The sequence below is a fragment of the Dryobates pubescens genome, chromosome 11 (assembly GCF_014839835.1).
Source record: "Dryobates pubescens isolate bDryPub1 chromosome 11, bDryPub1.pri, whole genome shotgun sequence".
Lineage (NCBI taxonomy): Eukaryota > Metazoa > Chordata > Aves > Piciformes > Picidae > Dryobates > Dryobates pubescens.
The window spans coordinates 16,866,553-16,886,934 of NC_071622.1; the positions used below are offsets into that span (position 1 = coordinate 16,866,553).

Sequence of the window (20,382 nt, forward strand, 5' to 3'; positions counted from 1 at the left end):
CAGGAGAGCGGGGAGAAGCGCCGCGGCGCTGTGAAGCGGAGGGGTACGGCTGGTCGGGACTGAGGGGCTCCAGCGGTGGCTTGCTGAGGTGAGCAAGGGGTGACTTCGTGGTTTTTCAGCCGAGCCGTGTGTTAAAGGCTTATGTTGACAGCTTCTTTGTATGGGCCTGCCTGTTGTACCCCACCCAGGGAAGGGACTGAAGTGTGTGTTTATTAAAAAGGAGGGAGTTTGGAGGGTATAAATAGTAGAAAGCTTCACATGATTCAGAGGCTGTCCTCTTGCCGCTGAAACCTCTGAAAAGATTTAATTAGAAACCGGATTAAGTATTAAGGCCTGAGACCATCTGAGCTCAGCTGGTAAATCCCTGGAACAGCACGTTGGGTGCTCAGGGCACGTTTCATGGCTCCAAGTACATTGTAAAGTTACTGGGGGCTGCAAATTCAAGAACATTAACGTCCAAGAGTATATTTAAATTGTTTTGGGAGGCTTAGTAGCATCCTGAAAAATGAAGAGCTCAAACAATTCAATTTGTGGTAATACAGTATGTAATAGTCAAATTTAAATGACAGACTAGATACATTGATAGACTGCAGTGATATAAAAATGTTAAAGTGCACCCTTGAGAATTGAAGGTGCCATGTTTATTCTTTGAATAATAAAATTCACACAGGGATGCTTTGTAAGCTTTTGCTATTGCCTGGTTTTTGTGAACGCCTATGTAGCTTTGTTATCTAGCTATTGTGTGATGTAGCTGAGGATAAACAGGAGGGACTGAGAACGTTACATTGAGATATCTCTATAAATACAGAACTTCGGTGTTTTAATGAGTAGTTAGCTAGATATCCCAGTGTATAGGTAATTGACATTCATAGTGATCATATAACCAGATTTAGGCACATGGCATTGCTTGAAATTATAGATTATGACTGTTTCTATTATATATCACATGGGATAACCAAGCTTGAGTCTATGTGTAATTCATGGTCCTGACTGTGTAAAGCTTTGTATGTACTCACTCAGATGTTTACCTTAATTATTTATAGCAAGGAAGTTTTAAATTGTATTATCTAGATGTAGAGGACTACTGAACTAGCCCTATTTAGTCACTAGAAAGAAGTAAACCATATTGCATATGTAATTTTGATTAGATAAATGGGAATGGTGTTGGATTGGCTGTGCACATCCCAGACATCAGGTTAGAGTCTTCTAGTCAGGGCTGAGCAGAAGCTCTTCTGGTGAGAATAGTCACAGAAAATGTAGTGAAGCATGGACATCCTTGCTGAATACACAGTGAGCCCAGACCTCCTCTGTGTTAGTATATGTTTAGCTGGTAGCTGAGGCCTCCTAGCTTGTTAAGATGACCCTCATACTACTGAAAAAATATCTTCCTGTACATAGAATACAGGTTGTTTCCTGAGTGTAATGCTATCTTCTGGAACTACAGGGAGTAGAATAATATAGCATGCGCTTAAACATGCATTTAATCATATAGTATACACTTAAACATGCATTTTTGTCTGGATTGTTGTTTTGTTTTGTTTTGTTTTTTAAATCATCCTGTCTGTTTAGGTCGATCTCATTCTTCTCTTGGCATTTTTTCTCAGCTAATGTGGTTATTTTTCAGTTTCTGTTTTTACATTGTGTTTTAATGTCGCACTCTTTAATTTACAACAGGGTTCAATGCCAGAAGAACAAAATCAAGCTGTAATGGCAGTTGATGAACTTCAAGCCATAATACAAAGATGTGTAAGTGGTTTTCTTTCTGTAAAAGTAACAATGTAAGCAGTGTGCATTTCTCTTTTTATAGGCACTTGGTGCCATTGTTTAGTTGATTAGATGGTGTTGGGTGATAGGTTGGACTTGATGATCCCGAAGGTCTTTTCCACCCTGGTTAATTCTATTCTATTGTAATTAAAACCAGAAAGACCCCAAAACACAAATATGTTAGCTGAACTCCTTGTTGGGCAGGTAATTTTAGCCTCTATGTCTAGTTAAGTTCTCTGTGGTGCTCACCCCAAGACACTTGCTAATTTAGTCATATTGAAACACTGCTTTGTCTTCTCTAGTAGCTCTTGGCAGCTTTTTCAATACGTGAAATATGTGTATAAGAAAAGATGTTACAGTGACACTGCATTTAATTTTTCAGTGAAAGCACAATGTGTTTTGTGTTCAAGTGTGGAGTTAAGCACACATATTTTCTTTCTAGCAAATTCTGGAAGAAGCTGATTTCAAAGGGGAAGATTTTAATCTGTTTCTGGTAGCGGGTCAGAAATGTTTAGAAGATGGGTATGCAGCTCAGTTATTAGAAGTAATTCAAAATGAGAAGAACAAGGTGAGTTTGAGTTTGCACTCTATATTAGTTATGTACTAACTGTTAAATAGATAAAACTGCTTATTAAAAAGGGGAAGCTACTTTCACTGTGGAGTAAGGTGTCCATGTGAATGGTTAAGTTGCTCTACGTTAAGAGCACATTCTTGTGTAGCCTCAAGTATCACACAGAAATCAAGTTGACAAAACCAGTAATAAATGTTTGGTTTTTTTCAGTGAGTTAAGCAAAGAGAAATGAGAGGACAAAAGCATAATTATGAAGGTGATAGTATCCCTCTTTTGCAGGACAGGATTTGAGATAGTGGACTGTAGTTGGCTGGTGTGGAGATTATTTTCTTCATGGCAGTCTGTACAGTGCTGTATTTTAGATTTCTGACCAAAATATGTGGTAAACTGACCAGTGTTTCAGCTATTGTTGATCAATGCTTGTACAGTTGTCAGGGCATTCTCTGTTCCTCCCTGCCCGCTCAGTAAGCAGGGAGATTGGGAGGGGACGTAGCTGAGACAGCTGACCCAAACTGATGGAAGTTGCTTGGAGGTTGGCTGGACATTGATCTGCTGATGAGAGTTTGTTTGCATCATTTTCCTCTCCCCTACCCTTATTATTATTTGTCTTTTACTTATTAAATTGCTCTTATCTCAACCTATGAGTTACTCTCTGCTTAGCCCTTCTGATTCTCTCACATATCCCACTGCAGGCAGATAGAGAGCAAGCAGCTGGTGGGTGCTTAGTTGCTGTCTGGGGTCAACCTGTCACGGATGGAGATAATAATATTGGCCAAAACTGCAAGAGCTGATGCTAATGTAAGAAATGCTAATGCTTATAGGCATTTTCAGGAGCTGGGAGATTACACTAAATTGTAGACTGTTAAGTAGGAAGTTCAGAATGAAAGTGAAAGTTGGAGTATTTTGGTGATACTACATGTGGTTCACAGTGTGGTTTGAATTTTGTGAGTTTGGAGTAAACAGCTGAAAATTGCAATCCACTTACTTAGATTGAGTATACTTCATCTAAGCATTTATTCTTTTAGCAAAACTCCTGCAGTCAGTCTTGGTTTAAATGTGTTGTCATACACATTCTTACCCCTATATATTGAATTAATATTTTGAGGAAAACTATAGCAAATAAGCATCCATGTTTATAGATATGGGGAAAGAATACAATGCATGTCAAATACAGAACTTTCTGGTAATGTAGTTTTCAATGACATTATTATGGTGTTGGTCACAGCCAGCACATTGATTTGTTGTCTTTTTTGACTTTCACATATACAGTATTTCTAGATTTAGATGATGTCCAGTTGTGGTTTATTCTCTGAAAATCTTTTAGGTTATCATCAAGAATATGGGTTGGAATCTCATCTCTCCTCTTGTTAGATGTATTTTCTTGTATGAACAGGAAGATGATAAGAAAGAACACTGCCTGAAGATACTAGATCAGCTGGCACAGGTATGTTTTTGAAATATATGGTTATAATGCAATAATTGTAGGGGGGGGTTTCCAAAGAAAACAAGACATGACCAGTTCTAGGTTCATCTATGCATTTCCTGTAACTTAAAGTCACAGGCCAGTTCTGTCTCCAGTAAACCCAGACTTAGCGTTCTTAGAAATAATTAACCTGTTACAAATCTTATGAAATTAGTAACTGGGCAAAACAAAGTCATAGCATTATCCAGAAAGAAAAAGGCAGAGGGAACTCATGAAGTTCTTGATAGCTGGCTGCTGCAGAGCAGCCACAGCGATACTGCCTCTTGTCTACTGCTGATACAGTATGACGATGGCTCTGATGGAGTAATAGGGGAGATGAGTTTTAATCTGTAGAAAACTAGTTTCCAATCATTCATATAGTTAAAAAACAACTTGCAACCTCTGTGGCTGGAATGAAATTCACACTGAAGTTTTTCTGTTCTCTCAACTTCTAAGGCTTATTTTGCTATGGTACTATTAGGTTTTTATAAAGCACAGAAAGCAAGTTTAGTGTCATCATATATTATTACATGTTTGCAGCTTATATGAAAGTATACACACATACACACACTACAGCAGACATCAATTATAGGGAAGTACTTACCAATTCCTTTTAATTTTCTTAAAGATTATCTTGGATGTTCAGATCTGCTTTCTTGATGTTCAGGACTGAACTTGTGATGAACTTTTTAGGTTGTGACCATGGTTATTTAAAAATATGTGTTGTTCCTCTCTTGCAGCTGTGCAATCCAAAGGAACTTTTCTTGGGTTTGCTTGAGCAGATTGAGCAGACCTCTGGAGAGCAGGTGTGCCAAACTGTCTTGTTATTGCTTCAGCCTTTGCAGACAGGTAATACTCAGTTTCTCATGTGATATTTGAAATAAGTTATTTCTCATTGGTTTATCAATTTAGTTTAGCCTTTGCTGGAATATGTCTGTCCTAACAGGACAGTCTATTACATTCTACAAAATAACACAAGGGTGTAGTTTCCATGCTGATATTGACCCTACTAGAAAGATTTTTAGATGGAATTAATAGCAGCAGTTGAAAATGCAATATTCAGCTATTTCTCATCATTTAGAATAGTATGGTCCTGTGACTGTTATATATAGTGGTGTAAAACATTCATGCTGTTGTTACAGAAGTAGAGAACTACATGAATTTGTGAAATACTTTGTTGTTTAACTTTTTAAAACACACAAGTCTATATTTTCATAGTAGAAAGCTTTTATTTCAGATTGAAGCAGGTTGAAATAGTTGATTGGTGAGGGGAAGCATTCTTCTGGTTGCATATAAAAACTGAAAATATTGTGTGCAGACAAGTAGTTTTTGGAAGTGCTGGTAACAAGCAGCAGTTTCTGGTTTGACATGTGAGATGAGATCAAGTGTTCCGTATCAAGTTTAAGTGCGATTGTAGCAGTCTCTGAGATGCATTGTTAAATTCTAACATATCTCAATTAACAAAATGCTTCTTGTATTAGAAGTGTGTGGATTTTATGGATAGGCAATCTGCAGTTAGCCTGCACAGAGTACAGTTTACAGGTAGAGAGCCCACTTGGGCTGCTGCTTCCTCAGTCTGGGAGCCCCTTTGTTGGTTGTGCCATGGATTATAGAGCAGTTCTGCTTTAGGTCAAGTCAGACTGCAGCAGAAATGTTGGGCTGTTGTCTCTGGTTTTGCCAAGCACAGGAGTCAAGCAATAAATGAGTTTTCAAGATCAGATAAACTAATACTACTGCACCTGGATGAATTCCAGAAAGATAGATTTTTTTAAGTCTTCATCGTGGTGCTACAGAGAAAGGAAAAATATGTTGAAATCTGTAACTGCTTTAGTGTTTGCTATTCTCAAATACATGATCATCTTAACTACATCATAGTAAACTGGTTGATGATGGTCTTGCTGGATTTACCTGTGATTTCAGGTATTAGTCCCTCTCCTTCCGTGAAACTAAAAGTTTTCTTACGTAGTCACGTAGTTTTTTTGGGTTTTTTTGTCTACTAAGTAAGTAAAAACCAAATGTCTCAAAATGTTCCCCCTCACTCTCTTCCTTTTATTTTTCTTTCCCCCAGTGCTTTTGAAACTTCAGAACAAGAAAGCCTACTCAGTGGGTTTATCTTTGGCCGTGATTATGAATCAGCTTACTCCCTTACCTGTACCTTATACAAAACAGCAAATACAAGAAGATAAATTTGGTCTGTGTCGGTGTTGTAGTGCAGTGGTTGACTTTGCTAAACCTTTTGTGAATGAAGTTGTTAAAAACACGGAAAAGTTACCAGAATACAATGACATGGAGCTGAAAGGAGAATTAATGAAATTGTGAGTATTTTATGTCAGTGTAATATATTATTATAACTTAACAACATCTGCAGTAGGCATTTATTACGTGGGCAGTAAATAAACTATCTCAAGAATGTTTTATAACGTTGCCTGCTTATTGACAAATGTATTTTGAAAAAATGAAAAACAACCCAAAACCCTAAATAAGCTTGACATACTTATGAAGTGAGAGAAGAAAGGTAAAAGTAATGATTATGTTTATGTTTTAGTACAAAGAAATGGTAAAGAAATACTAGTCTTTGTGCTCTGAAGCTGATTTGGTGTTTCTTTGCTTCTCCTTGAATTTACAGCAGTGAGGATAACCATATTCTGAAGGTGAAGTGTAAGGAATGCTTATACAGGAGAGAATCCATTGTTTATTCTCCTTGGCATAATGGGAATAGCAGCAGCTAATATGCATATACACTTCACTCTTGGTTATCAGTGACACTTACATTGGTGACTTTGTTTCACCACTTTTTATTTCAGCTGTATGAAAAGTCTGAAATACCCATTGTTGACAGCTCAGCTTGAACAACTTGAAGGCATTGAAGAGCATCCCTTTCGGCATTTTGCAGCTGAAATTATAGTAAGTGTGGTCAAAATTAATAATGTTTTTTGCAAAACCAGTGGTCTAGTTCAGAATTGATTCTAGAGCTCATTTTGCTTCCTTTATTGGTTAGTGGGATGTCTTACTGTGCCTTTTAAGACAATGCAGGTAGATAACTCTATAGAACAGATCCAGGTCCCACCTCTGGAAATTGCAAATCTTATAGACATAGTTTTGCTCCTTGATAAACCAGTTTGGAATGCTGTCAGAGTCAGCAGCTGCTGCTTTGTTGTAACCGCTTTTTTCCTTAGCAATGTGTGAATTTATTTGACTTTGTAAAGGATCATCTTTGCTGCAGTATTACATCAAGGTAAAATCTTATATTAGCTTTAATCCATGTGTTGCACAGTGAGAAATCTTTAATGTGCCTCTTGCAGTGCCAGCTGACAATGGTGTTTGACTTCTGCTGTTGTTACAGCTGGCAGTTCAGTGGGAGCATATCTTTGCTAACTTGGAGTGCTTGATTTTACTGTCTTAATAACATTCTTCTCACAGCAGTTATTTTACCTGCAGTTTTTTAGGTGTATATTATATCATAAATGTAAAATATTTGTATTAACTTAGACTTGTGCCATGTAAGAGAACTTACTGTAAATACAGTTGAAACCTTCGAATTGAATTGGTATACAGACCTTTTAAAGCAGCTATGGGCAATCTCTCTCTCTCTTTTTTAGGACATTTTGTGGAATATAAGAGAACTGATGCCCCTGGTGTTTTTACATCATAAAGGCAAAAGCTCACACTGGGAGAATCAGGAGTTTGCAGACATAGAGCAAAAAAATTTTGCAGATTCTTTGGCGTGTCTTTCATATCTGATGTTTGTTCAGCATTTTGGTATTGATAGATTTCCAATGGTATTTAGGTAAGAACTATTCTTCCTCACTTACCATAATCTGTACTTCTGAAGAAAACTTTTTATTTGTGTACAGTTATGAATGAAAATCTTTCAGTAGTATTTGTTTGTTCATGCATTTATGTAGCTTATATTACATGTATAAGAACATACTCCAATTCTGCAAATTACTCTATTAGGGTTTAATTTTAGATAAGCTTTCCTTTTGAAGACACTAGTAGGATTAGTCAAATGCTGAGAATAGAATAGAATAAACCACGTTGGAGGAGACCCTTGAGATCACCTCATCCAACCCATCATCCAACCCACCTAATCAACTAAACAACGCATCCAAGCACCTTATCAAGTCTCCTCCTAAACACCTCCAATGATGGTGACTCCACCACCTCCCGGGGGGGCCCATTCCAATGGGCAATCGCTCTCTGTAGAATTTCTTCCTAACATCCAGTCTAAACCTCCCCTGGCGCAGCTTGAGACTGTGTCCACTTGTTCTGGTGCTGGCTGCCTGGGAGAAGAGACCAACCTCCGCCTGTCTACAACCTCCCTTCAGGTAGCTCTAGAGAGCAATAAGGGCTCCCCTGAGCCTCCTCTTCTCCAGGCTAAGCAACCCCAGCTCCCTCAGTCTCTCCTCATAGGGCTTGTGTTCCAAACCCCTCACCAACTTTGTTGCCCTTCTCTGGACACATTCCAGCAAGTCAACATCCTTCCTAAACTGAGGGGCGCAGAACTGGACACAGGACTCAAGGTATGGCCTAACCAGTGCAGTGTACAGGGGCAGAATGACCTCCCTGCTCCTGCTGGCCACACTGTTCCTGATACAGGCCAGGATGCCATTGGCCCTCTTGGCTGTCTGGGCACACTGCTGGCTCATGTTCAGCCTACCATTGACCAGTACCCCCAGGTCCCTCTCTGCCTGGCTGCTCTCCAGCCACTCTGACCCCAGCCTGTAGCACTGCGTGGGGTTGTTGTGGCCAATGTGCAGAACCTGGCACTTGGATGTGTTAAATCTCATTAAGTTTTCAATTGCTTATTTATGGACAGTTTCCACATAAAAGTTATTAGCAGCCATTTGGTTTACTATTTTTGTGTCTGTTCCAGGATTATTAATTTTGATAAAGATTTTATTTTTTTCCCCCAAAAGCCTAGTCCTGTCCAATATTTTAACTATGTGCAAATGCATATAGCTTATGTGATTTAACATAAACTTAATTTTTCTCTTTCAGTCCATCATACCTTCTGCAATGCAATATGACACATATTGAAGTACTGCTGAAAAGGTAGGGTTTATAGAACAGAATAGAATAAATATGGTGTCTCGGGTTCTAGATAGTGGGTGTGATTTTCTTACAGCAATGCATAGACTCAAATTTTGAATATACTAGATAAGTTCAGAGGAGGTTTTTAAGCCTGAGACTTAAAATGGCAAGTTCCACAACAAGCTGTTTTTTTTTTTTCACTAAGTATAAAAAATTTTAATAAATACTTTATTTCTTATTTTTTGCTTGTATTGTGATATAATTTTTAGAACTTTGTTCTTAAAATGCAAAACAAAGGTCTTTTAAACACATGCAGAATAATTTGAGTATGTATTTCCTTGTACTTCTGTAACAACTGGTTTAATACTGTTTATTTGAATGATTTCTGATATGTATAGAATGTGATTAAAGGTCAGGTTTTCTAAAGGAAATGAGATTTTCCTATATATTGTCATTATTTCACCTTCCATAAACTGCAGTGTTGACCAAATAGTTTCTGGAGCTGCTATAGAATGGAAGTTTCCCATTGGGGCAGCTTACTATTTCCTGGTAAAATTTAAACAAAACTTTCTGGTGTCTTCAGTTGAGGATCTGCTGTAGGGGTTTTTTGAGCTTTGCCAGAACTATGCAAATTGAATCATCTTGGAAAAGTTTCCTTTTCTTTGTTAATCAGTGTCTTGACACTTGTGAGATACAAGATGATGCTTTTGAGCAATTACGGGGAAAATAAAGTCAGGTTTGACCCTAGAGAGAAGACTTTAATATTCAACTTTTCTTTAGCCTTTTTATTCTAAGGGGAGGAATAACAAAGATACTGTATTTATAAAATAGAATGAAAATTGTTGAGGGACAAGTTTTTAGATCTCTGTTGTAGTATTTCTTCTGAAATATCTATCAACAGTGTCTTTTTAATTAACAACTTAAATTTGACAATGGTTTTTTTTCTTAGGACAGAAGAATCTATGCTATCCAAAGGACTTGTAAGTTTTCTTTCAATCAGATTTTCAATGTTAGAATGTTTATTTTTTCCAATTTGTGCAATGGTAAAAATTTAGTTTCCCTTTCTGAGAAAAGTACAAATGATAGATCGGATAATAGAGAAGTATTTTGAGGGTCAATTAGGTATTTTACAAATGCTTATATTTAGTGGACTTTAGACACATGCATAAATGTTTAAATCACCATCTGTAGCTCCTACAAACTTTGGATATCCAAGTGATTGTTTATAGTGAAGGCAGTTGTAGCCATTAATGTTATGCATATACAGTAGTGTCTCATATATATGTAAAATGTTTGCCTTTTTTTTCCCCCCCCATCTGCAGGATCTGTTTGAGAGCTGTTTATTGAGAATGGAAGATAGCAGCCTTCTCCATCAGTATTTAGAATTGAGAGATTTTATTAATGTACCTCAGGTAATAAGAGGCAATATTGCAGAAGTTTGATTAGAAATATCTAACAGTTTCGTAAGCGTTTTGAGAGAGGAAATATTACTGAACCTTTATACACTTGTGCTGTTAACTTGAAGCCTTCTGCTACAGAGAATTGGTGATCTACCCACGAGAGCATAATTAAAATGCACGTATTTTATGTACAGGCCACTGAAGCAGGTGGATGCTGATCTTAGCTGAAAGATGAGGCTTGCTCATTTTTGCCTTTTCCTTTCAAATCTGCTGCTTGAGTACATTTCTTATTTGGACCTAACAGTATAGGAATAATACTCTTGTGTATTGGCTCTGGGATTTCAACCACTGAAGCTTATCGGATCCACTGAAGAGAACCTGTTTATAAGGCATGGTTCTGTGGGCTGTGTGTTTTGTGGTTTGATTTGTTGTTTGTTTTGGGTTTTTTTTTAATGTCTTCAGTAGATGTTAGTCAGTGTGATGTGACCTAATAATCCATGTGTAATTAGGTGTCATGTTTTCTTTGTCCACGTGCAGGATTTGGTGAAAGTTATGACCCTTTGTCCCATGGAACATATGGTATGTAATTTGACCAACAGCATCAATTAAGTGCTGAATTTGTTTAATTAGAATTCATCTGATAAGACCTCTTTATTTTCGCTAGAGAAAGAAGAGTTTAAACATTTTGCAGTTGTTCATAGACAAGTTTGATGCGAAGGGAAAACACACATTATTCAGGTATGCTTTGAAATTACTGTAGGTAGTGTAATATCGACCTTATTTCAGCTTAACTGCATAGATAATGATTGTTTATCCAACAACTAACATTGTAAAATTAATGTGATTTACCAAAATAGAAATTCTATCAGAAATCAATTTCGGTTGCCTCACATGAAATTGTCTGTCTTATGTAAGCTGGTGTTTAAAGGTTACGTAGTCATCTGTAACCTAGTTTTTAAAGGTTACATAGTCATTTTTCTGTGGTAAAGCTCCCACTAGTGAAAAAGGCCATAATGTCATCTAAATCTTGAGCTAGCTATACAGGCAGTTTTTGAAGAGGTAATATTTTTGTTTGTTTGTTTTTATTTGAAGGTGTCTACTGAAGACAAGCAACCATGCTGGTGTGGAAGGATACATTATTAAAAATATAAAAGATCAGATTCACTTATCGTTAACGGTGAGGCTGCTACCACTACAAAAACAAGTTGCCTTCTCAAAATTCTGTGCTTAAAAATATATACTTCTTTATAAATAGGAACTGCTCAGGACTTGTGATCTTCAGAGTTCCAAGGAAGTACATTGCTAGCATGTAACTCAAATAAGACATCCCAGACAGAAGTATTATTTTTTTCTTGATTTTTTCTGGTGATAGTCAGCATTATATCATGAGTGCTTCACAAACGTTAATCAGAGACAGTTGAGCTAGATCAAAGTCATTTAAATCTCCTAGCTTACAGTCATTTAGACCAAGAAGTTGGAAAAATTAATTAAAAATAGTGTGTTAAATTAAATTTAAAAAAATCCTTAGGGCCTTTTGTCAAATAGGGCAGTATAGTAAATGTATGCCTGTTCCTGAGTACCTTCTGCTAGCATAATTATCTTAGAAAGCAGTGAGTCATCATTTATGAGAACATTTTTTGAGTCAGCAATGTGAACAAGATGATAATGTGAAACTCTTTTAAAAACAGGGCTTGCAGCAAAATTGAATAGGTAAAAGTATATTCTAAAATTTCCATGCTAAATAGCTTTTTTGACTACTCAGTATCAGAACTCTCTTAATACATATCTTCTGTGTCCTGGCTGTCAAAAAGATAAGTAATTTTAAAATGTGAATACTCTAGGTTTGTTGCAACAATGATAACTATTTTCTATTGGTATCCATTTTTTTTCATCTTCTTTTTTGTGCCTAACTTGTCTTAATTGTTACAGATTCCTCATCTGATCTGACTCAACAGGCAGTTAAATTCATGTTATCTAATTAGTTTTCCTTCCAGTCTATTTCTGGGTGTAGAAATATGCAAAGAGAACTTGAAACACCTGATCATCTTCTGGAGAAAAAAATAGTTACAAAATTGTGGCGCTATTACTATGAAGTGACTAGTGTCTCTGGTAAAGATAACTGATTGTTCCTTACCTCAATATAGGAAAAAACCCAGTGCCCACTACAATTTGCTAAGTTTATGTGAATGAATATTAACTATCCTGGTGGTGGTATGCTGGAGAGGTAGAGAATCTGTTCTGATAAAATTGAGCAGCTTGGCGTGGAGAGACAAGGAGGATTATGAAAAACTGATTTGTATGTTTCAATCTCAGGTAGTAATTAGAAAATACTGCTTCCAGTGTTTGATTTTCTTTTAATTTTTTCCTTTTCTGTTTCCAAAAATTATTGTTAAATTACTAAAGATTTCTTGCAGATACCTTGAAGATTTTAATTTGCACTAAGCTAAACTACCACTCTTTTTTTTTTTTTTTTCCAGAAGGAATGTGACAACATTTGGTTTACAGGACATCACCTGATCTCTCTTCTAGATTTAGTGCTTTCGCTTCCAGAAGGTGCTGAGACAGACCTTCTGCAAAACTCAGACAGGTGAGTTGTAATCGTGGTCAGAGGCTTGTCTCTTTTCTTGTTTTGGTTTGTTTTGGTTTGTTGTTTAAAAAATACTTCAGACTACCTTACTACAATGGGAGGTGTGCTGTCATGTAATTGAGGAGGTGGTAACACCTGTGTATTTTAAATGTTTGGAACTAGAAATGGAAATGATCACTTATTTCAACCTTCCTTTCAACTAACTATATAGAAGAATGTCACAATACTTTTACATTGATTTTACAGTAAGAAAGGAATTCCTCCTCCATTCCTTCAGCATGTAAGGCCTCAGATGTCAAATTACAGAAATAAAAGTATTATGTCTTCAGTGGAATATGGTTGGCAGCTTTCTGCAGAACCAGTTGGAGGAACAAAAAAAATGTGATATATTATCTTATGTGATACAGGGGAATAACACACACCAGATGCAACTTAGAGCACACAACTTTGAGGCTGTTTTACATGTTGCTTCTGGGAAGCCACAATCTAATGAATGGGAATAAAGAGCCACCTAAACTGCAAATAACTGAAAATTGTCTGAAAATCTATCCAGGACAAGTTTTTTTCTATATGATGAGTAAAGGTTGGGCTTGTAAATCAGCAGGGTGATAGTGTCCCAAGGAACATAAAACTGCTGAAAAACCCAGAGGTATGATATCTGATTGTACTTCTTTTCTGACAAAAGCAATAAATAGTTTCCACCAAAAAAATATGGTGAAACAGTGAAAAGCATACCTAAAAAGCAAGCAAAAGTAAAAACTCAGTACAGTAATAAAGAAAACTGTCACATTAGTTTCAAATCAAGTTTGGATCACCAGTGATGCACACTACAAATTCTGTAAGAAGGTTCTGTCTCTTCAGAGAACTTTTTCTTGCACTTAACCACCTTCCTCCAGTCTAACAGTTTTAATTTCACTTGCAAAGAGTCAACTGTTGTATCATGGCCATTATGCACACTGGTGCTCTGGACTAGTCTATATTGCTCAACAGGTAAGTAGTTGCATTTTGTACAAATGGAAATGTTTAAGACATCTAGCTAATGGACAGTTTAAATTACTGTCTCTAATACAAATCTGCTCTACATGATAAATAGTACTTTTTACTTCGCAGGATTATGGCATCACTAAATCTACTGAGATACTTGGTCATTAAGGATTGTGAAAGTGGTAATCAGGTAAGTACTAACTGATTTGAAAAAGATTAATTAACTGAGGGCTGATAGCTGCATTCATGTAAACACAGTTAACCTTGATTCAAGAACATGTTTTCTGCATTTTTCTTTGCGATGGCCAGTTATTCAGAAGTGATGCTTTTACTGTGTATATTGGGAAACAGATGATGTGTTACTTTATTCTGATGAAATTTCATTACATTCATGCTGAAAAGATTATCTTGTTTACAGTAACAGTTTACCTGATGAGCTGTGGTCTGTATCTGTAGCTTTAGAGTATGTCACCGTAAAGTTGCATCTCTAGCAAGTGTTCCATTGGTGGGGGCAGGGGGGTGGGGAAAACCCAGTTGATACTCCTGCTTATTTATTCCCTGGTATCCCTCACGCCTCTTCATCATCATAGTAATAATACTACAAATCTTTGCAATTCAAAGATCATTTTATTCACCTTCAGGCAAAATACTTTTTGTGGAATATTCTTCACGTTGATAGCATTAAGATTTCTCAAAAAGTATATAATAATAATGTTTTCTAGCTGTGCAAAATAATACTCTATATTGACAGTAACTGTGCAGGTGCATGGTAGGTACTCTAGCCTTCTCTAGGTATTACCATCAAAAAATTTCTTGTCTGAGAGCCATCTACTGAAGTATCAAAAGGAATGGCCAGATCCATCCAATTTTCTGTGAAGTTGATTTACTAGAAACAGACAGTAAATGTGTCATGCACAAAAATAATTTGCCAGCCCACCACTGCAGTTGACCTGTTTTTATTATGGGTGTACCCTCTTTGCCATCATCTCTCTGATGTGTGGATGTTTGAATGTAGGTATTTCAGAAATATTCTGCCTATTTAAACTTTGCAGTATATTTAAAGAATTGAAATGGCCCTTACCTATTTTACCCATTGTGGCTTGTGTCACTACAGCATTGAAGAACCCGTGGAATTAATTGTATTTAGTTTTCTGATTACCTTCCAGTACCAAATGGCTACTGACTCTAATACTAGTGCAATTTCAAATCATTATTTCCACCAGTTCTTCAATTTATGCAATTCATGAGCATTTTATCCAATATATCATATAGTGAACAACTATAACTTACCTCCTTTGTACTAAATATTTTGAGTTAAATAAAAATCGCTTTTTAGTTTTAAAGTACAGTAAAGCCTTTCTTGACTTGAATAAGGAATATCATGGTCATGACTATTCTATCCAGTTCCTTGACTTTCCTTATACTTTGGAGTAATAGATTTCAGCATTGCATTTTGTTTTCTACAAAATAGAACAAATTCTGACCTATTTTTAGAGAATTTTAAGATTTTTTTAATACAAGTTTATCAGTCTAATAATAACACTTACACCAATTACCAAAAGTATAATGAAAATGAAGAGCAAAAGTATATTTCAGTTAGTGTATTTCTAATTTACTATTTATGTAATTAGTATTGGTAGACTATATCTGTTTCTCAGATTACTATTTCAATGCTCATTATGGTCCACTGTTCAGTGTAAATGCATAGCTGTGTGAGAGAAGAGGGAATTCCTCTTTCAATATTCATAGTAGCACACAGTTGCTGTAATAGTGCTTCCTAGTACCTGAAAAATGTCCCTACAGTTTGAAGAGAAAATAACATCACCTCTTCTGAAGTTTCCCCTTAAATTGAAACCCTGCCAGTTCTTCCTGACTTCATCCCTGTCTCCCTTCTTCATGCCTTACTTGTCCTGTAGGAAAATACTTCCTTTCATTTCAGTTCAGATGTTTTGATTGTTGTGTAACAAGCACTTTCATAAATCAAGCTTTTTTCTGGAAAGTTATTTCTTCCTATTAGGCCCATTCTGGTGGAAGTAATTACCACTTTTCTTATTTTGACCAGCTTGTGTCATTTAGCATTAAAATCTGGTGAATTTTCCACTGCAAACAGCATTAACATTGAGAACTCTTGTTTTTATCGTACATATTTTGCCCTTGGGGATACTACTTGAAGAAAGGAGTCTCGTATATCTGAAGACACAATGACTGCTTTGTATTTGTTTCCTTCTACAGCAGTTTTGTAGCTACAAGCTTAGAAGGGGCCAAGGCAGAGAAGTTTTCTTCTTGTGCTGCGTAACCTTGAACAGCCTTGCTTTTGAACTTCTTTTCCTTATGTCTGACTTCCTGAGTGCCATTATTGTGAACCTCTTCTATCACCTATGCCAAACTGGGGAGAAGTTCATGGTCGCTTCAGCTACTGTTCCTAAGGATGGGGTAGTAGCATATCCAGTAATGCTCCTACAATGCTTTTTAAACTGAATGCAATACAGACAAGACTCTAATGTATTTGGGGAGTATGATGCTTATCACAGCTTTCATTTGGTGTTGCAGTGTTAATTCAGGAATGTGATTTAAATATTAGTTCCATTTTGCTGCTGAATTACCTCAGATGAAACTACAACTGCTGTTTACTCACTGTAGAGAGTCTAGGCTGAGAGAGGCTTGCAAATTGAAAATGTGTGTTTCTGTTGCTGCAGTTACCAGCTTACCTATCATTTGCTCCCTCTATCCCTTCTTCATCCTCCAGTTTTCAACAAACAATTTAAGACAGAAGGAGAGCAGCTTAAATATCCATCATGATAGCGTTCATGCTTAAATGCTTGAATCTATGAATTACTTTCTTTTTTCCTTTCCGGCGCAGCAGCATGTGTTATAAATAGTCCAAAAACTTCTGCTTGAAAACTTAGCATTAAAACCAACTTGTAACCTTCTCTGTTCTGTTTGAATAGACAGGTGTATGGACCATACTTGCAAAGGTTGAGGAAAATTTTTTAAAGCCACTTCATGTAGGACTCAATATGTCAAAAGCACACTATGAAGCAGAAATAAAGAATAAGAAAGAGAACCGAAGAGGTTAGTTTTGGGTTTTTTTCTTGGCTTTGTTCATATTTAGAAAATTTGGAAATCCTTTGGAAAGTAAAGAGTTGATGAATGCTGTGTGGATCATGTTTTATTTAATTGTTGATAGGATTCCAAATTTTGAAGAGTAATTCAGTACTTGCTGCATTCGATACTAATTTTCGTTACTGGTCAGAAAAATCTGAACTCGTTCATCTCATCACAGTTGTAGGCCTTATGGAAACCTGATGGAAATGTCACATGAAGACCTTCAAATCTTGTTCTGCACTTAAAGTTCTGATTTTTAGGGTAGACAGGCACATCAAACTCTTTCTGAATATATATAGGTGTAGGGAAGTTAACAGGAAAAGAAATCACACAGCCAGTAGGTGCTGGCTTAAAGCCTGAAGGATTACTTTCTGGATTTTTTAATAAATGGGTTTTTGAAACTGACACACAGAATCAGATTCTGCTCTGGGTTAAGCAGAAAACGTTCCACAGGGCATAAGAACTGTAGCTGCTTGAGGCGATCTCTGTGTATGTCAGATCCTCTGTTCCTTTACGGTCTCCAATATAATTAGACAGACCGAGGAACTTGCTTCTGCTACCAAAAAGGTCAGTACAGCTTTCTGCCCCTAGCCTTATCCTCTTCTGCTGTAAACTATGTAACTATGAGGCAAAGAAGAGGAATTTTTCCGAAGGCAATCTGTAGATATCTTTCTAAAGGGAATCCTTTAAAATTAATCAGGAAGTTTTAAGTTCCTCTTAAGTTTATCTTTGAGAAAACAAGAGATACTCGAGTTTGGGAGAGAACCTGTAACAGTAGATGTTTAGCCTTTTTTCCCAATATATAATCTTTGTGAGCACTCTGATGAATTTCAAATCTGGTCTGAATGTGAGAGGTTTTCTCCTTAGTTTTCAGACTTGTCCTTTTAAGTTTTGCCTCCTACAAGCAATCTGCTTGAAAACAGCAGATGCAGTCTTGTCTTAAGTATTTCATGTCTAGATTCATTAAGGCAAGTTAAAAACACCTCCTGCTAGGTGTCTGGATGTGGAAATACTAAAAATGTATCAAAAAAAGACCTTTTTTTTTTCTTTTTAAGGAACATTTTAGTTATATAAAATTGTTTAGACTTGCAGATACTGCTTATTTAGTAATGTAGTCATATGTGTTACAGAAAGTGCAGAGACAGCAGCCAGCTCAAGCTGTCTTTCTCTTAAGGTTCAACATGTTCTGTCCTGTGTCTGGGGTTTTATTAAATATTGGGCTAATATTAAATACTGTTTTCATTCTAAAAGTTATTTAAGCCAGCAGGCTGATCTCTGGTTATTTTTCTTCACAGAGGCACAGAGTTCTAACACAATTTGTTCTCTAACTGTTAGTGGGGAAAAGATGCCTGCCATGACAACAGAAATGCAGCTGCAGGTGAGTTTGCATTTCCTTCAGTTATTCAGAAGCACTGAAATTTTATTTTCAAGCTGGAGACAAAGGTACATGTATAATAGGTAAAACAAAACAAATCCTCTAATAAAAATAATATCCCTTTTGTCATTTCAGGTTTTAGGCTCTGCTCTCTTCACATTTGATTTAATAGAAAGTGTTCTAGCTCGAGTAGAAGAACTCATTGAAGTGAAAATAAAAGCTGCAGTGGATGAAAATAGTTAAGTTAGCTGAAGTACTTGAATTAACATGCTTCTTAGATCCTTTTGACTATGAAACTGAAGTTGAAGATGAGGCTACCAACCTTCAAAAGAAGACCAATTTAGAGTGGCCTCTAGAGGAATTGCAAATGCTGCTCATCCTAGGTCCTGTTGCTGTTATTATTTATTTTCTTTTGCTATTGTTGTATGCAATGAACAACTTTAGAAACTAAAAATGTGAGTGAGGTTTGTTCTTTTGCTGGGGCAAGGAGGTATTGTGCATATTTTTTGTTGTTGTTAATTTTCAAGATTTATAGTTGCTGCTGGGTGGTATGAATATGCAAGTATTTTTATAAAGTGACTGGAGAACAAGTAATTATAAGGCACTGTTTATGCACAAGGTATTTTTATTAGCAGTTTTCTATGTGGACAAACAAGCTTCTATATTTGCAAGCAGGACTGTAAGGTGTAAATAGTAGTAGAAACATGGCAAAGGAAACCAGGTTTAAAGAGAAACACATCATCTTGGAACCAAATAAGATGTTAAAAATTAATAAGACATCAGAGAGAGTTTAACACACACACACTATGTAAGATTGAATATGTATACCTTTATTTTTTAATTGTTTTGAACTTCTTTAATGATAGTTTTATTTAAGATACATTAAAATATCTTTTGAAATGATAAACACATGTGCTCATGTTCTGAATCCAGTTAGAAATAAAGAATGGCTCTTGTATAGTGCAGTAAACCACCTTTTTTTGATTAGAATACACATTTAGTATAATGTATGATATTTTTCACTGTATAGTTATTCAGTACAAATTTTCATTTCAGTTGCATAAGTTGTATATAATCTGTTGAAATGTAACTATCTGAAAGAACATTTTATATTTTGTTTAAAATGTAACCACTCTGTTTATGAATAACTCCCCCAAATAGTAAATTAATTACATTGCTGCTGGTTCTTCTGAAGCATCTTCCAAACTGGACTGTTTTCTATTATTTGGGCTTTTGTCATTTCCATTTTGTAACAAATATCATCTGCTTTTGGCTTGGAGGTTATCTTAGGGGAGGGAAAAATATTATGAATAGAATTGGAGTAACTTAAGTAATAGAAGAACATCTTACTTTTCAAACTGGCTTTGCACTGCATTGGTAACAAATAATATAATGGTCCTGACAGATTGATGCTCTATACTGTCATCACTCCTCATGGGGCTTTCCTGGTAACATTTGGTGTAAGCTTTCTGAAGAAATACAAAAGCAAATTCAAGTTTGTGGGATCAGCAGCAATCTTAAAAGCTTTCAGGTCAATGTTCTATTAAGAGACTGGGCCAGACACCAGTGGATTCCATAAAATGTTGAAGTTCCATGTTCAATGTGGTAATATGTAGTTAACAACTTTTGCCATGCAGTAAGTGAAATGTGGCTTATGAATACTCTGAATACACTGTTGCTCATTATTTTGAGCTGCCCACATAAGGCATTTGTAGTACACTGGATGCTGCTAGTACTATTGTAGTGAGTATCCAATTTAGAATTTTCATGGAAAAACGTTCTTTAACACTCTTCAGTAAATTCAATTAATAATGTGTTGGTGCATACAAGATATGTTGCAAATAGAGGTATGCACAGACAAACGACACTCATTAAGCTGTGGAAATCCTACTATCATCAAAAATCCACAAGTAGAGTTCTCAGACTGGCACTGTAAGTCATTACATATTTAGCTGTCAGGCTGGTTCTGCGGTGGTATCATAGAATCACAGAATTGTTAGGGTTGGAAGGGACCTCAAGATCATCTGGTTCCAACCCTCCTGCCATGGGCAGGGACACCTCACACTAGATCAGGTTGCTCAGAGCCACATCCAGTCTGGC

At 36.4% G+C, this 20,382-nt stretch overlaps 1 protein-coding gene across 1 annotated transcript; it reads left to right on the plus strand.

Annotated features, from left to right (window-relative positions):
* The first annotated feature begins 1,678 nt into the window (after nt 1-1,678).
* On the plus strand, nt 1,679-19,724 carry GLMN (glomulin, FKBP associated protein). Its single transcript, XM_009909866.2, has 18 exons — nt 1,679-1,746; nt 2,207-2,332; nt 3,660-3,779; nt 4,538-4,646; nt 5,866-6,112; nt 6,602-6,701; nt 7,397-7,584; nt 8,799-8,852; nt 9,781-9,811; nt 10,154-10,243; nt 10,769-10,810; nt 10,896-10,969; nt 11,324-11,408; nt 12,709-12,818; nt 13,929-13,992; nt 16,751-16,874; nt 18,203-18,285; nt 18,418-19,724. Exons 1-18 carry the CDS (start codon nt 1,681-1,683, stop codon nt 18,523-18,525), a joined length of 1,821 nt encoding a protein of 606 aa, XP_009908168.2. The 5' UTR covers nt 1,679-1,680; the 3' UTR covers nt 18,526-19,724.
* The last annotated feature ends 658 nt before the right edge of the window (nt 19,725-20,382 follow it).

What these genes read in the sequence shown, in the direction of transcription:
- GLMN (XM_009909866.2), top strand. Translation starts at nt 1,681, where the DNA reads ATGCCAGAAGAACAAAATCAAGCTGTAATGGCAGTTGATGAACTTCAA. An exon ending in TTTGTCCCATGGAACATATG is followed by an intron (nt 10,811 to 10,895) that starts GTATGTAATTTG and finishes TATTTTCGCTAG; the next exon opens with AGAAAGAAGAGTTTAAACAT. An exon ending in CTTCTGCAAAACTCAGACAG is followed by an intron (nt 12,819 to 13,928) that starts GTGAGTTGTAAT and finishes TTTACTTCGCAG; the next exon opens with GATTATGGCATCACTAAATC.